Below are 15,212 nucleotides of genomic sequence, written 5' to 3'. Positions count from 1 at the left end.
ATGGCGTTGGTCATTGGGGGTTTGAGCCCCGGCCCTATGTATGTGTCCCCGGAGTTCCCGAAGTGTTTCATATTTCAAATGAGAACAGAAAGAGAAAAGCACCAAAAAAAAAGTATGGAAAACATGGACCCAGTTCGATTCAAGGAAGGAAACGATGTTGAAGGGATTGAAACAAGAATCTGTACGATATTATTATGTATTGATATTCTTCCAATGGAATGAAGTGTATGATTATCACGTGCTGTATATTGTAGAGAGATGTACTTGGTACTTTGTAGTTATTTATATTCAGAATGTCGCCACCTAGTGCCTTAATTCCTTAATTCCGTATTTCCTTAAGTTATGCATAAAATTCTTGGGACGAATATAGAGTCATATTCAGTTGACTTATTTTCTAATTGGTATTTCTAAGCACTTTTATGGCTTTTTCCCCCCTCTGTTCTACTCTACTCAGTACCTCTGACGTAGATGGACATTTGTCCACTGCCCTGCAGGTGCCCAGGGTGGATTGCCCTGCCCAGATTTTAGATGACTAAGCGTTGGCCTCCGCGTCCACGGGTCCTTCTCCACTCCAATTCCTCCTTGCCTCCCTCTTTTTCCCACTGGTTTCTCAATTCTTGATCTTCATTCTTTACTTGTTCTGACATGTCGTGTTATCCATGAGCCTAGTTTCCGTGGCTTTTGTCGTTTCAGTTCTTTGGGTGGACAACCCCCGTTGTACCGCCTCTTACTAACAATTGCCCCCCCGCGCGATTATATCCCCAGCCGGTACTTGGCATTTTGAAGATTACCGCTCTTTCATCACACCTTGCTTTTGCACCCTTCAAATCATCTTTTAGGTCTTAGGTGGCTGCCATCTCGGTCTCGATTTTGATTTCGGCGACCCACCCAATATGACGCAGCTCTTCGCCTCTAGTCCGTCTGCGGTGACAAATAATGAAAAGCGCGGGAATTTCCCCGCTCTCTCCCTTCCCTCACGAAAACACTCCAACGAGTCTAGCCACTTGCCTACGAGGATCAAGAACTTTTTCCGTATCAACAGTTCAAGCAGCCACTCTCCGCAACCCAATGCCTCAGGGAGTACCGAACGCGAACGGGATAGCCATGGGGCGGCCAAGAACGAGAAGTCTGCTTTCCGGCAGTCTCGATTCCTGCCAGGCATAGGCCGCAATCGATCGACAACCGTTGCCAGTGAAGGCAACCCGCTCGACGATGCGATGTCGCCTACCGCATCCGCCAACCCATACTTTGCCCATCAGGGCCAGCCAGCATTGCGACACCGCAATGATGGGTCAGTGCCATCCTCTCCTCCCGACACCCCTGAGCTGCAAGTCACGGGGGTCTCGGCGGTAGAACAGGCGACCACTGCGAACAAAGAGGAATTAGCGCGCAAGTTACGACGTGTGGCTTCTGCTCCGAATGCCCAAGGCCTATTTGCAAGTGGTCAGGGTGACCGTCCTCAGACAGCGGAACTGGGCAAGGAGCCCCTGGTGGAACAGTCGGGCGGATCAATGGGCCTCGCAGATCTAAGCAACGACGAGTCGAATCTGGCGATACCCTCTTCACTCAGCTCAGATTTCGGCAGTAACGCTTCTTTCCGCCGCACCTATAGTTCAAATTCCATCAAAGTTCGAAATGTGGAGGTTGGCCCCGCCAGCTTCGATAAGATCAAGCTGATCGGCAAGGGTGATGTTGGCAAAGTTTATCTGGTGCGCGAGAAGAAATCGAGCCGCCTGTATGCCATGAAAGGTACGTTTTACTTATATACCGGTGACTGTTCGATGCCATGTACTGACTTTGCGACTAGTTTTGAGCAAGAAGGAGATGATCAAACGAAACAAGATTAAACGAGCTTTGGCCGAACAAGAGATTCTAGCTACGAGCAACCACCCGTTCATTGTCACCCTATATCACTCCTTCCAATCAGAGGATTATCTGTACCTCTGCATGGAGTACTGCAGTGGTGGCGAGTTCTTTAGGAGTGTGTTTACCTTTCCGTCCTATCTTCGACATCATCTTCTAGAATTTATTGCTGACTTGTGCATCTCTAGCCCTGCAAACCCGCCCCGGCAAGAGTATCTCCGAGGATGCAGCTCGCTTTTACGCCGCAGAGGTTATTGCTGCGCTGGAGTATCTCCATCTCATGGGTTTCATCTACCGTGACTTGAAACCAGAAAATATTCTTCTTCACCAGTCAGGTCATATCATGCTTTCTGATTTCGATTTGTCGAAGCAATCCGGACCCGGGGGTGCCCCAACCATGATTCCTGCACGCAGTGGCGGCAACTCCACCACAGGTTTGCCTACGATTGATACCAAGTCATGTATTGCCGATTTCCGAACAAATTCTTTTGTGGGCACGGAGGAGTATATTGCACCTGAGGTGATCAAGGGTTGCGGTCACACCAGCGCTGTTGACTGGTGGACCCTGGGCATTTTGATTTACGAGATGCTTTACGGCACTACTCCATTCAAAGGCAAGAACCGAAACGCGACGTTCGCCAGCATTCTGCGGGACGAGGTGAACTTCCCAGAGCACTCGGGTGTGCAGCAGACATCAAACCTGTGCAAGTCCCTGATCCGCAAACTGCTGATCAAGGATGAAACTAAGCGCCTAGGAGCCCGCGCTGGTGCCTCTGACGTCAAGACTCACCCCTTCTTCCGACAGACCCAATGGGCACTCATTCGTCACATGAAGCCACCTATGATCCCCCACCAGGGTCGTGTCGGCACCGATACGGTGAACTTCCGCAATGTCAAGGAGAGCGCTAGCGTAGATATTGGCGGCACCGATTCTACTAAGATGAAGGGTGTTCCAATGGACTCGGGCCTCGCGACTCCGAACGGCGAACTCAACGATCCCTTTGAGGAGTTCAACAGTGTCACCCTCCACCACGAAGGTGATATGTAAAGCCTGGGTTCTTTTTTTTTTTCGTCACTTGTTTCTCTTATCCGATACACGAGGAAAACAGCCGTATGTGCGTCGGCTCGCTGACGACCATGATGCATTAACGACTGTATTTAGATGCTATTCTTTTCCCATTGCAATCCTCGCTGGGTGTATGGAGTGTTTCGGGACTTTTTTCTTGGTGGATCTATTCGAGTTTTTTTTTTTTCTTTTCGTCCCATCGTTATTATGCCTTATTGCTCGTCGATTGCTTTGCATATTGCATATTCTTCATATCCTAAAGCCTTGGATCACTCTCAGTTGCGCCTCCAATCCAGGCACAACATAGTATCGACACCGAACTGTTCGGATTGCCACATGGTTTGTGTCACGACTTCTGAGCTGTTGGTTTTTCTTTTCTTTGCGCGTCTTCCTGAAAACTGTGCTATACACTTGTTCTTTCACCCTACTTTGCAGCGGACGGCGTTATGGATTCACTTTTTCGGGTTACGTCTTCCACGTGACACCTGTATGGATCAACTGATTACTGCGTGCTGTTTTCAATCTCAAATTTACGTTTTCAAGATTACCCTTGCCGTGAAGCCATTTGTACGAAACTTGATGCAATTAATTTCAGCATTTGGCTTTTGTCTCAATCTATTTGATGGTCTCTCCGTGTTGCCTAGTTGTCCCATCTTAAGAAATGCGCCTACAAAGTAACATTTCGCACCCTGTAAACAGCCATAATGTATGGAAATAGGAGTGTTACAAAGCAGAAACAGTTAATCAAAAAGGCATACCTAAAGACTAAAGCTACATGTAAATTATTGATAGTTAGATAGAACGCAAGTCTTCATATAATAGAGCACAGGAGATTCAGATTCAGTTCAGAGCAATAATATTGGAAGGTGAAAAAAAAAGATCTATAAAACATAGATGCTTCGCTTGAACGATACAAAATAATATCACAATTCGAAGCGATCCCAATTTGCAAAATAATACAAACTACATAATGGGTATCTCAAAAGCCAAAGAGCGAACGTCCTCAATGCATATGATGAGGATCCGCCGCACAAGCCTTCCGACACTCCTCCAAAAGCTTCGCCTGTCTAGCAACGTGCGCGAGACGACCAATAACCTCCTTGTTACCATCATAGAATGTAAAAACCGCATACGGAATGTTCACATCCTCACAGAATTCCCGAACAAACTGCTGCGTCTTGCGCAGATTGTGACGCGGGATACGAGGGTACAAGTGGTGAATAGCCTGGAACTGAAGACCGCCATGGAAAAAGTCCAACCAAGGCGGGCAATCGACATCCATAGTAGTGCGAAGCATCTTCTGAGGGAAAGATTCCAAGGGGCCGAGATCAGCAGTGGACATAGCGTAGTGAGACAGCGTAATCTGCACATGCAGCGGCGAAGTCACCATATGTGAGATCAGAACGAAAGCGACACGACTGAACCAAGTCGGAATGCTACACCAGACAACGCCGTATCCGAACCAAATCCAGAAGAAGATGTGGCCGGCGAACTCGAACCAGCGGTGCCACCAGCCCGCGCCGTGTTTCGGTCCGCGTCCGACGATGATGTGCTCCCAGCTAAGGAAGTAGAGGTTGAAGCGGCCGAAGAGCAGGATGGGGTAGTACAGGTAGTGTTGGTATTTGACTGTGACCTTGGCTACTGCGTCGAATTCCATGATGCGGTCGTAGTAGGTGCTGCGGAGGGAGCTGAAGAAGCGGTGCGAGAGCGCGAAGAAGGGCATCAGTTCGATATCGGGGTCGTGCTCGGGGGCGTTGGTTACGATGTGGTGCACGTTGTGGCTGCGCTTCCACCAGCCTAGACTTAGGCCGCCTAGGTAATCGGCGATGATCATGCCGATGGTGGTGTCGATTTGATAGTTGTGCGTGATACCCATGTGGCCGGCATCATGGGCGGAGAAGACGAGTTGGTGCCAGAAACAGCCGAGGAAGAAGGCAGATGTGCAGAACCAGGACTGTTTGAGGAAGAAGACGAATAATCCAAAGAAGAGGGTGTAGCGAGAGATCTCAATGGCGTAGGCTGTGTAGTTGCAGTTGTATAGTCCTGCTGCGCGGATGCGGTGGTGCAGCTCGCGGTATTTCTTTGTGATATATTCTTGGTGTTCGGCGTCGAGAGGAGGATACTTGGATGCATCCAGCTCAATCTCCTCTTGAGTTCGAGCATCGATCACGTAGGCTCGTGATTTGGTGTCTGTTGGTGGAGGGACGGCGCTGACTGCCGAGGAGACTGTTGATACTGATAGCCTGCGTCTTAGGCCCAATCTGTCGTCTTCGGCTTCGAAAATGGGAGATGGTGGTGCTGAAATTTCTTCGCTTGATAGCTCTGAGCTCACCAGGTCTTCTTCAATCTCATTTTCGATCAATGGGCGGAATTCGCCACCCTGAATGGGAGGGAGGAAGTTGGTCCAGCGGCCCTCGATTCGGCCAATTTGGAATTTATTCATGCGCTGACGGGCTTCCTGTGAATGGAGTCTTTGAAAATGGTATTAGTATAATGCGCAAATCAAATTGAACAAGAATGGAGAGGTTTGGGGAGACTCACGCATTGACTTCGTCCGTGGCATCTTTGCCAATCATATGCTTGATGGCCATATCACCTCCGGGGTGATATTTGATCCAGGAATCGAGTCTGAGGACATTGCCGTCGACAATGATAATCAACTTGCCATCGGCAAGCATGCCCTCGATTTCACGTCTTGAGAAGACATTGTCCCTAGCCCTAACTGGGGTGGACATTGTACTCATCTGATAGGATTAAGCAAAGAATCCGATGAGATATGATTGTTAGTTGTTTGAGTCAAAAGGTTGGACATAGAAGAAGGATATGGCGTTGAGGCAATTATAATAAACAATTCCTCGGGCACATGCCTTTTTTGCTTTTTTACTCGCATGATGAACCCATTAATCTATTGAGTTACCTAGACCTACATAGCGCCGTAGCGCAAGACATCCCGTTCCTCTCGACCCAGGGGACCGATACAAAGGGGGCAGTGTAAATTGGTCTGTCCAACCGAGATGTGGACACGGAAGAACTCCATGGGGAATGAAGAGGGGAGGTCGAAGTGGGTAAGGTGTTACAATTGGATAAAGCAGTATGACAGGGCTGTGGGCACCGTGGCGAAGATAAAATATGGATGGTCCATACGCGTATCTCGTCAACTATACCATACTTTGTATGTCCCGTTTGATAAGTCGAGCTAAAACAAGCTTAAACCTTGGGTGCCCCTGTCGGAAATTGAAAGGTTAGATCTTTAGATCCCCCTATCCCAAGTCGAAGTCTCGACTCCACTACATATGGAACGTTTTAAAATATTCATATACTATCTACGGAGTAGCACTAAATGGAATCCACAGATAATACTCTGCCCCCTAAAAATGAATTCCTTTGTGTTTCCCCTGAAAAAAAAGTCAAAAAGACCATTGTATTCAAAAGTGGCGATTCGTATTCGCAACTGAATATAAATCTGGCTAACCTTTCTTGGCTACAGATTGTACCTAACTTGGGCCAAAAGTGGAAATCCTCTAACCAACTTTGGAAAAAACCTTGACACGTGTCCACCCCAAACCCTAGGAAAACACCTCTTGGACAACTTTATTATTATTTGGATCAAGGGACCAGGTCCCATAAATTTAGAAATGAAACGTCTGTGAACAGTCGAGACGAAAAAGAGATCTTCTATTTCTTCCCCTCTACCGCTCGAGCCCCGCATCTGGGGCGACTGGTTAATATCGCCAATTTCCCATTTAAGGACACTTACGTATTCGCTTTCGTTTCTTCCTTCTACGTAAGGCTCGCCACTTGGCCACTTGCATTGTGTCTTTCTCTTCTTTCTGGGCCATGTTGTCATGATCCACAATATGCGATAACGATGAAAGCCATTATTCCAAAGGGACATGATCATAATGTGGAAAACGCAAAGCCAAGGCTCATTTCCTACACTAGAGTTAATCCGTTGTTAGGGCGATATTAGCTAAATTGGCATTTCAAAGTCAGTTACTCGACGCGACGATGTCAGAAACTATATACGTAGAACTAGGCTTCAATGTAAAATAAAGTAAAGGCGTAGGTGGCTCGCAAGACTTGGACGCCGCGGTAAAAGACCTGCGCATTTCGCGGGGCAGGACATTATCTGGAGTTTGTCGCCTCCTAACAGACTCTTGGCGTTGGACTTTCCAGGGGACCTAGCCTAGTCCTAAAAGCGTCTATGGTACTATGATGCTATGTTTCCTGTACGGACTACTCCGTACTCGTACATGATAGGAGACCACAAGGCAATTGCGATAAAGGATATCCACTTCTAAATGGGGAATTCTGGGTCGGGAATGAGACATATTATTTCTGAGTTCACATGGAATTTCACATTCACTAATACTATCTACTGTATGGAAGATCTGTAATTTTCACGATCAACCGTTTGACTCGAAGTGAAACTAGCCCATACCAACCAATTAGGGAAATGATGTCGAAAATATCAATTTAAAACTTCGCCTGAGGCAGAAGTATATATTGTAAACTTGATCCACCCGAGCACTTCACTAGCCCCAACCGATATTATTTGGGAAGGCTAGCATCCTAGTCGACAATTGGATCGCTAGGACTAAATTGCGAGCTTTGTCCCTCAAGCCTCTTCAACTAATTTGATTAGCCCGTGGAAATCCTCTGCCAATATACGGTCAAGCCCTCTCCCCATGGAATATCGTTGATAGTAGGAGGAAAAAAAAGGAACTGCGACGGACTCCCGTCTGCTTCAGTCCTTAGTTCAGTTGTGGATATCTACAGCCAATACAATCCCAGCTAGTGCCCACACTGTAACATATTGTTTTGCAACTGTGTCGATAGTTCTCAGGGCTCCAAAATATATGCATTACATACCAGTAGGATGCAACATGATAATCATTACTCGCAATAGAATAATTGTGTTTCAGGAACGAGTCGATCATCCACTGGGCTTCTAAAGGCTTCTACGTTACTGGCTACTCAATCGAGAAGTGCTGCATGGTATTTGCGCATTTAGTGGAGCTCTCTATCTCTGGACATCTGTTAGATATTCAATATAGATTTTATAGGGGGGTTCTTTTTCTCTCTTGTCAAGATGGGGAACGCAATAGGGGGGGATAGCGCACCACAACATTCGTTACAGTGATTTGCGGTCTGTGGTAATAATTGCGCAAAGGGGCCCCGAGAGTTGAGTTTTCGCTGGGACCCTCATCTCAGGTACGGAGTACTCCGTACGGAGTAGAACGCGCGGAGAGGCTGCCGCGGCAGAGTAACGCTAGCGCTTTCGTGGATTTCGTGGATACAACCAAGTAAAGCCACACGGTTTGTCCGAGGCTGGTGTGGTTGGCTCTTCGCTCACAAGGCAGCTAGATTTAAATTCTATATTCAATGTTGTTAAATGATCTCTACGGAGGACGGAGTACATGTATGGAGTACTCTGTACGAATACGAAATTGTTGAGTACGGAGTACGAGTACCCAATAGTCACATTGTTTAATGTCTCTCTACGCTATTTCTAGAATAACCTTGAAAAGTTCCATAGAACAAACTCCTTATGGAAGTTATATTTTCGTTCAAAAATAGTAAGTGGACTTGCCATCAAGCCAGCTGCGTAATATCCTTACTTAGAGCGAGGTTTCGCAACACAAAGGAACTGAGACTGTTCTTATTATAGCCGGTCGGACAATATTTTTTAATGAAAAAATGAAAAGTCTCAGCTGAGGTATCCATAGGATATAATATGAGACCATTCTTTATAGTTCTAGATCATATTGAAGGAGTTAAATGTTATGTATTGATAGTACATGCGTCTTTTATGACACCTGTGTTAGTGAGATATTCCCAATAGCCATCAAGCATGTTTTTTGGTGATTTTTTTGAAAAGAAGACCATGTAAAGATAGCCATAACCTCATACATACAATAGCAACCTATGGACTGACGTTGAAATAAGTTCTGAAGCATAAAACCCACCCCAGTAGATACCGGATCTCAGCGGAAGCTGGAGCTTGGGGAACGCGTCCCAGCGGAGCCGCATAACACACACGAAAACACACGTGCAGTTCTCACGGCTTGCACAGCTCAACACCCATTTTTCAAGAAAAACAGCAAACAAACCCAATCCTCTCCACGATGTCCGCCTTCGCGCCCGAAGACTCAGACAACGATTACTCGTACGCAGAGGTCGACCCGGCGGAAACCTCCACCCCTCCAATCCCACAATCAATGGGCGATACAGATGCCTCGCATGGCCGAGGCCACTCGAATAACCCCCTCCTGGGATCCGATAATCCCCTCGTATCAGATCTAGAGCAGGAAGTGCTGGAAGAATACACTCGATTGCTGCGGAATGTCAACCAGGTACGTGCGAGAAGACCTCGTTGGCCTTGATCTTTCTCTTTCTGGGACAATCTAGATTGTCCACCAGAGAAGGATATAAACAATGTCCCTATTGGTTATCAAAAATGGGCTATGGATATTGATTATACTGGTTACTGATCAATGTCTCGCACACAGCTCTCCGACAAACTTGCCGACCTCGCCGGCTCTCCCGCCTCCATGCCCCTCGATGGTCTTCGTCTCCTTGAACGCAAGACTGCCACTGTATGCACCCTGCTCAAGGCCAGTGTGTATAGCATTGTCTTGCAGCAGCAGATCTGGAATGAGAATGAAGAGCAACAGCAACAACAGCAGAATGACGATCGCCATTTCCAGGACCACGAGTATCAGCATGGAGGATATGAGGGGGAGGGAGACATGACGTTCCAATAAAGGAGGAAGGCATGAAAGATTGTCTATTACGTTTGATGGTTCTTTTTTTTTTGTTTACTCGCGTATTATACCCGGGGTGTTGTTTCCAAGTTTGGGGGTTGGCGCGAATCAGATGGTGTTTATGCAAAAGAACCTTGTTGATATATGATTTTCCAGATATGTTGTGAATAGCCCAGAATACTGGAGGATTGGAGAATTGATGACCCGTCATGTTTAACAACCAACTTATAGAAGTACATGCAAAAGACACAAGAAGAAGAGGAAAAGAGAAGCATTATATACACGCTGGGACGAAACAGCAAGTTAAGGCTATGGTGGGCCCTAAATCTTACCTGCGTAGTACACCTTGCGCACATCGACAATCTTCTTGCCGAGTGCGTGAGCAACCTGCTCAGGGTCACGCTGGCTCATGAGTGCCTCGTAGGCGGCCTTGACTGTGTTCATCTGGTTCCTTGAGCGACCAACTCGGGCGGACAGATCGTGAATTCCGCCAGCGCGGCACATCTCGTAGATGAGGTATTGGACACGGAGTCCGAAGCCTATTATTGTTAGCAAAAAAGGAACATGCCTGGGGTGATGAATCGAGACATACCTGGTGGACGGTGCATCAGCTGCAACTCTGTCGCTCCGACCTTGCCCTTAACATCGCCATGAATGGTTCGGTTCTCGTAGCGGGGGATGGGCTGCATGTTGCGGATGGCACGGTATTGCGACTGGATCTTCGCATCGGAGGCTTCATCGGACTTGGCCTCACCGATACCGAGCAGACCATTTGCGTTACCAGCAATAGAAAGACGGTACGCACGGCGGACCTTTCCTAGTCGAGTCTGGTTGGTGACGCTGTGTGAAACAAGAGTCTTGGTGCGGAGACCCTTGACCTGGCTCTCCGTGTAGCCCGTAGCCAGGAGCAAGCTCTTCAGGGCATCTGTCATTTCCTCGGCCTCCGCTGACCGCTCCTTCTCGCCCTTCTCGGCGGCTGTCTTCTGCTCTTCCACGCGGGGCTCATCGACAGTCTCACCAGGTCCGAAGAGATCCGGAACAAGTGCGCTGTGCGGGGCCAGCTCGCTCTCCTCCTTGCCGTGGGTCACGCGCAGGTTGTCCGCGAACCTAACGAAGTCTGCACCTGTGGCGTTATCAGGCATCTCGGCGAAGAACTGGCTGAAGTCCTTGACGAAATCGTCCTCGCTCTTCAGCTTGAAATTGTAATCCGAGTTCGACTCCGGGGCGCGCTGGTGTCGATCAATGCCGGGCTCAATCACGGAGAAGTCGTCGATGTATTTGAATGCCATGGGATCACTGCGTTCGTTCATCTGTTCTGCCAAATCCTTCGGGTCGATAGCGGCTTCGCCGGCTTCGATGGCGGCCATCTGTGCCTCCGAGTACTCCTTGGCGAGCTTGGCCTTCTGCTCTTCCGTGTAGGGCTTGTAATCATCCACTCGAGGAGCCTTAACATTGGGGAACTTGGGTTTCCGGTTCGAGAGAGGCGCGGGAGTAGGATGGAATTGGCGTCGAGGGACTCGCGTGCTTGGGCCGGCAGCACGGGTGAAGCTGCATAAAAGGCATCGTGCTGGCCGTGTGATGTTCATGATGACGGTGCAATGAGCTCCCCAGCCAACAATAGGCCGGTTAAGAGCTTTAAAAATAAAGAAAAAGGCGAAATGCGGAGACAATTGGGGGACGCAAAGGCAAAAGAGGCCAGTCGGAGGTGAAGCGTCGGGATGAATTTCTTTCTTGCGGGCGGTCAGTCTCTAACCAATCAACGACGCGTTAGATGCGTTTCTAATAAATTTCCCATTTGATGATTTTCGTTCCAGAAATTATTTCGCTGTCGCTTTCCAACTTATATGTTTGCAATACGATCATCTGTTAGGCGCTTGACTTCTTCTTTGTCTTCTCAGACACTAACGGCTCTTCAAGTGCGGCCAGCCTCCAAATTATATTATCCACGCCGTTCAACGAATGCGCCAGTCCCCGCAACAATGCAGAACGGTCCTAAGAAACACTTCGACGGCAAGCGCAAGAAGGCGAAGGTCGACAAGAACAACAAGAGCAGTGGGCATGATGAGGTCCTGCTTTGCGATATCAACCAACTGCTCAAACGCAACGAGACCGAACAGGACGGCGACAGCGAGCCTCTGTCCCTTCCCGAGAAATTCACCGAGATTGATGTCAAGGTTGTGGAGCTTTCCTCAACAGGCGATGGTCTAGCGCTTGCCGAGAATGGGAAATATGTCTATGTTGTTCCGTTCACGGTTCCCGGAGACACCGTGCGGGTCAAATTGGTCAAGCATTTCGAGTCATTGTCATACAGTTTGACCGATTTTGTCAAAGTGATCGAACCGGGCCCCAAGAGAAACGATGCGCTGATTGGATGCAAATACTTCGGGGAGTGTTCTGGGTGTCAGCTTCAGATGATGTCCTACGATGACCAGCTGGCTCACAAACGGCGCATTGTGGAGAAAGCCTATGCCAATTTCTCCGGATTGATCCCAGAGCTTGTTCCTACAATTGGAGAAACCTTTGCTTCACCCATGCAATTTGGATATCGCACAAAACTGACACCGCATTTCGCACATGGTGGCGCCGGCAAAGGCTCTAAGGAGGACGGCGAAGAACCGCAGGTCCCCCCGATTGGATTCACATACAAGAACCGACGACTGGATATGGACATCGAAGACTGTCCCCTGGGAACAGACATCGTGCGTCGCGGACTCACCAGTGAGAGGAAACGAGTTGCGGAGAACATCCGTTCTTACAAGCGGGGTGCCACTCTCCTGATGCGGGAGTCCACCGCACGTATCCCCAAGGACGCTGCGCCTCCCGCCGAGGGAGAGACTCCCACTGTCGGCGGGATTGCCGCCACCCCCAACGCAGACACGGGCGATGTGATCCGCATTGAGCGCGAAAACTACATCGAAGAGAAGCGTTGCGTCACAGACAACAATGCCACATCCTTCGAGTACGTCGACGACTATATCTTCAGCAACAAAGCAGGTGCCTTCTTCCAAAACAACAACTCAATTTTGTCCGGCTTCACAGAGTACATCCGCTCGCAAGCCATCCCCGAAGGCAACGACAAAGACGCGAAGCCAATCAAGTACCTCTTGGACGCATATTCCGGCTCGGGGCTGTTCACAATTACCCTCTCCCCATTGTTCAAGTCCAGTCTCGGTGTCGATATTGGAGGCGATTCCATCGTTTCAGCACGTGAGAATGCTCGTGCAAACAATCTTCCCAACACAGGCTTCGCTGCTGCCGATGCCGCTACTCTCTTCAAGGACGTTCCGTACCCATCAGATCAGACATTGCTGGTTATTGACCCCCCTCGCAAGGGTTGTTCGGAAGACTTCCTGCGCCAGATGCTTGATTTCAAGCCGCGTCGTGTTGTCTATGTCAGCTGTAACGTCCATACCCAGGCTCGTGACGTTGCTGTTATGGTGCAGGGTGACGAGAAGCAGAATGTTCGCTATGAGATTGAGAGCGTCCGTGGCTTCGATTTCTTCCCTCAGACCGGTCATGTGGAGGGTGTGGCTATTTTGAACCGTACCTCTTTCCCTCAGGCTGAGACTGTTTGAGTGATGGGACGTCTGAAAAGTTATATTCTTGAGCCTTTTGTGGACTATATATTTGCCTGATATTGCATACTTCATGGCGTTCTGGGAGGAAAATGTCAAAAAAGCATGATGGTAATAGTGGATATGTACCCTGTTTAATACATTTTCATTTTCATTTTCAATTTCAATTTCAATTTTCAATTTTCAATTTTAGTCTCAAGATATTCAGGGTATAGACTGCTAATTACCCCTACGTTGTAAATTGGCTTTGGGTCCACTGTAGTAAATGCCATGAACACCGGCGCCAAGCCGTTTTGGGTAAAAAGAAAATAGAGAGTACCACCGGAGAAGAAAGAAAAGAGATAAACAAACTATGAACAAAAAGGCTGAGCTACATCGATTGACAAGTATCTAATGATAAGGTTCACTCATTTTCCCCCTACGAGCTTCCTGGGCCACCAAGCAGCGCGAACCGCCGGACAATGCTGGGACCTATCTCGTCATACTCGGCCTTAGTGTGGCAGTAGCTCCGGAACTCAGGCGTCTGGCCCAGCAGACTACCTCCGAACCAGGGACCGTGGCGCTGGCGCTTGTGGGTGACAACAGCGACATCAAGACCACCACTCCGTGCGCCACCGCTACGAGCCTCGGAGGCACGGATTCGTGCATCCACCAAGTGACGAATATCACGCTGTAGACGACGGCCGAAGTCCTTGTACAGAGTAGAACCACCAGAGAGCACAATGTTCTTATAGAGACCTCTCCGGACGTCAATGGGGGAGGACTGGATGACGCCATCAACAACATTGGGAAGCGGGGTGAGGAAGTCGGACGAGTAGATTTCGGGGTTGAAAAAGATCTCCGGGGCGAGGAAACGTTCGTATCCAATATCGATGTTTATACTCCGCCCGTTCGGTGCAGTGACGGTGTGCTTCAGGAAGCGATCGGGCTCGCGATCGTAACGTGCGAACTCCTTGACAATATCGGGGCTGACGTAACAGTACTCCTCCTTCACTTTCTCTGCTGTCTTCAAGCTGCTGTCGGGCTCTCCACGGTCACGTAGCAAGCTCTGCACGAAATATGTGATGTCTCGTCCGGCAACCGGGATACTCTTGATAGAGGACCCGATGACGTAGCCCTCGGCGACGGGGATAACGTGGGTAACACCGTCACCCGAGTCGATGACTGTTCCAGTCAGGGATCGGTCTGTCACCTTTGAGGATGTCCATGAGGCAGCAAGAGCGAGCACTGCTTGAACAGCAATGTAAAGACCGGCACAGTTGAACGACTCGAACATGATTTCGGCGGTGTTCTCGCGGTTCTCGGGAGGGTTGAGAGGCTATAGTTCAGAAATGTCAGGTCTCATCATATTAAACGCAGCCCATTGGCAGCATGTGCAGTCGCCTTACAGGTTCGGTGAGTAGGAAGTAGTGGTCCTCGGGCTCCACGCGCAGATATTTGAAGATCGAGTTCGACCAGAATCGTTCCATGTGGTCCCAGTTCTCAATTTGTCCGTGTCGGATCGGGTAGTTAACACCATATCCTGGACCACTGCCCGCAGCCAGCGCTTCATCGCCGATAAAGAAATCCAGGTCCTCCGTGCCACGTTTCGCGGACAGATTGGAGCTACCACTGCCAGCACCTAGGAACGAGGGCTTGTTTGCGACTGGGGGCCGGCCCCCGGAGCTTCCAGTACTTCCGGCACCGGCCTTGGTTGCAATTGCGGTCGGAAATACAAATGAGGGGGAGTCGTTACCGGCGAAACCTGGAATAGTGGAGGTAGCATGTCAGCCTAATCTGTGATCGCGAGCTCCCTAACCACTACAGACAGCACATACCAAGCTTGGAATAGCCAGTTCCACTAAAGAAGAGTATGAAGTCAGCATCAAATATTCATGTGATCCTTGCAGCTATGAACTTACTTGTCCATGACAACGGCTGGTGTTTGGGACGCCATGGCGG

At 48.9% G+C, this 15,212-nt stretch overlaps 6 protein-coding genes across 6 annotated transcripts; 3 read left to right on the top strand and 3 right to left on the bottom strand.

The window, feature by feature from the left end:
- Positions 1 to 541: 541 nt before the first annotated feature.
- N7455_004832 (putative serine/threonine protein kinase (Nrc-2)) lies at positions 542 to 2,939 on the top strand. The gene is made up of 3 exons (XM_040956278.2): positions 542 to 1,749; positions 1,808 to 1,981; positions 2,052 to 2,939. The coding sequence occupies exons 1-3, from the start codon at positions 894 to 896 to the stop codon at positions 2,909 to 2,911; spliced, it is 1,890 nt and encodes a 629-aa protein (XP_040813285.1). The 5' UTR covers positions 542 to 893; the 3' UTR covers positions 2,912 to 2,939.
- Positions 2,940 to 3,932: 993 nt separating this feature from the next.
- On the bottom strand, positions 3,933 to 5,673 carry N7455_004831 (fatty acid desaturase; the record flags this gene model as incomplete). Its single annotated transcript, XM_040956288.2, has 2 exons — positions 3,933 to 5,400; positions 5,471 to 5,673. The coding sequence occupies 2 exons, from the start codon at positions 5,671 to 5,673 to the stop codon at positions 3,933 to 3,935; spliced, it is 1,671 nt and encodes a 556-aa protein (XP_040813269.2).
- A 3,384-nt stretch (positions 5,674 to 9,057) lies between these two features.
- N7455_004830 (DASH complex subunit DAD3 family protein) lies at positions 9,058 to 9,696 on the top strand (the record flags this gene model as incomplete). The annotated part of the gene is made up of 2 exons (XM_040956150.2): positions 9,058 to 9,285; positions 9,442 to 9,696. The coding sequence occupies 2 exons, from the start codon at positions 9,058 to 9,060 to the stop codon at positions 9,694 to 9,696; spliced, it is 483 nt and encodes a 160-aa protein (XP_040813392.2).
- A 190-nt stretch (positions 9,697 to 9,886) lies between these two features.
- On the bottom strand, positions 9,887 to 11,282 carry N7455_004829 (mitochondrial 37S ribosomal protein uS5m; the record flags this gene model as incomplete). Its single annotated transcript, XM_040956279.2, has 2 exons — positions 9,887 to 10,235; positions 10,289 to 11,282. The coding sequence occupies 2 exons, from the start codon at positions 11,280 to 11,282 to the stop codon at positions 10,018 to 10,020; spliced, it is 1,212 nt and encodes a 403-aa protein (XP_040813235.1). The 3' UTR covers positions 9,887 to 10,017.
- Positions 11,283 to 11,494: 212 nt separating this feature from the next.
- N7455_004828 (tRNA (uracil(54)-C(5))-methyltransferase) lies at positions 11,495 to 13,271 on the top strand (the record flags this gene model as incomplete). The annotated part of the gene is made up of 2 exons (XM_040956152.2): positions 11,495 to 11,561; positions 11,614 to 13,271. 2 exons carry the CDS (start codon positions 11,495 to 11,497, stop codon positions 13,269 to 13,271), a joined length of 1,725 nt encoding a protein of 574 aa, XP_040813305.2.
- A 418-nt stretch (positions 13,272 to 13,689) lies between these two features.
- N7455_004827 (actin-related protein 3) lies at positions 13,690 to 15,207 on the bottom strand (the record flags this gene model as incomplete). The annotated part of the gene is made up of 4 exons (XM_040956189.2): positions 13,690 to 14,589; positions 14,660 to 15,015; positions 15,089 to 15,111; positions 15,173 to 15,207. The coding sequence occupies 4 exons, from the start codon at positions 15,205 to 15,207 to the stop codon at positions 13,690 to 13,692; spliced, it is 1,314 nt and encodes a 437-aa protein (XP_040813375.2).
- Between the last annotated feature and the right edge of the window lie 5 nt (positions 15,208 to 15,212).

The sequence above is a fragment of the Penicillium solitum genome (assembly GCF_028829755.1).
Source record: "Penicillium solitum strain IBT 25940 chromosome Unknown utg000003l_segment0_segment0, whole genome shotgun sequence".
In the NCBI taxonomy this organism is placed as follows: domain Eukaryota; kingdom Fungi; phylum Ascomycota; class Eurotiomycetes; order Eurotiales; family Aspergillaceae; genus Penicillium; species Penicillium solitum.
The sequence above is the reverse complement of the archived record's forward strand: the minus strand, read 5'-3'. Positions and strand labels throughout refer to the sequence as shown.

Coding starts and splice junctions, on each gene's coding strand:
- N7455_004832 (XM_040956278.2), top strand. CDS start 894: ATGACGCAGCTCTTCGCCTCTAGTCCGTCTGCGGTGACAAATAATGAA. Junction 1,750..1,807: donor CCGCCTGTATGCCATGAAAG/GTACGTTTTACT, acceptor CTTTGCGACTAG/TTTTGAGCAAGAAGGAGATG. Junction 1,982..2,051: donor TGGTGGCGAGTTCTTTAGGA/GTGTGTTTACCT, acceptor GTGCATCTCTAG/CCCTGCAAACCCGCCCCGGC.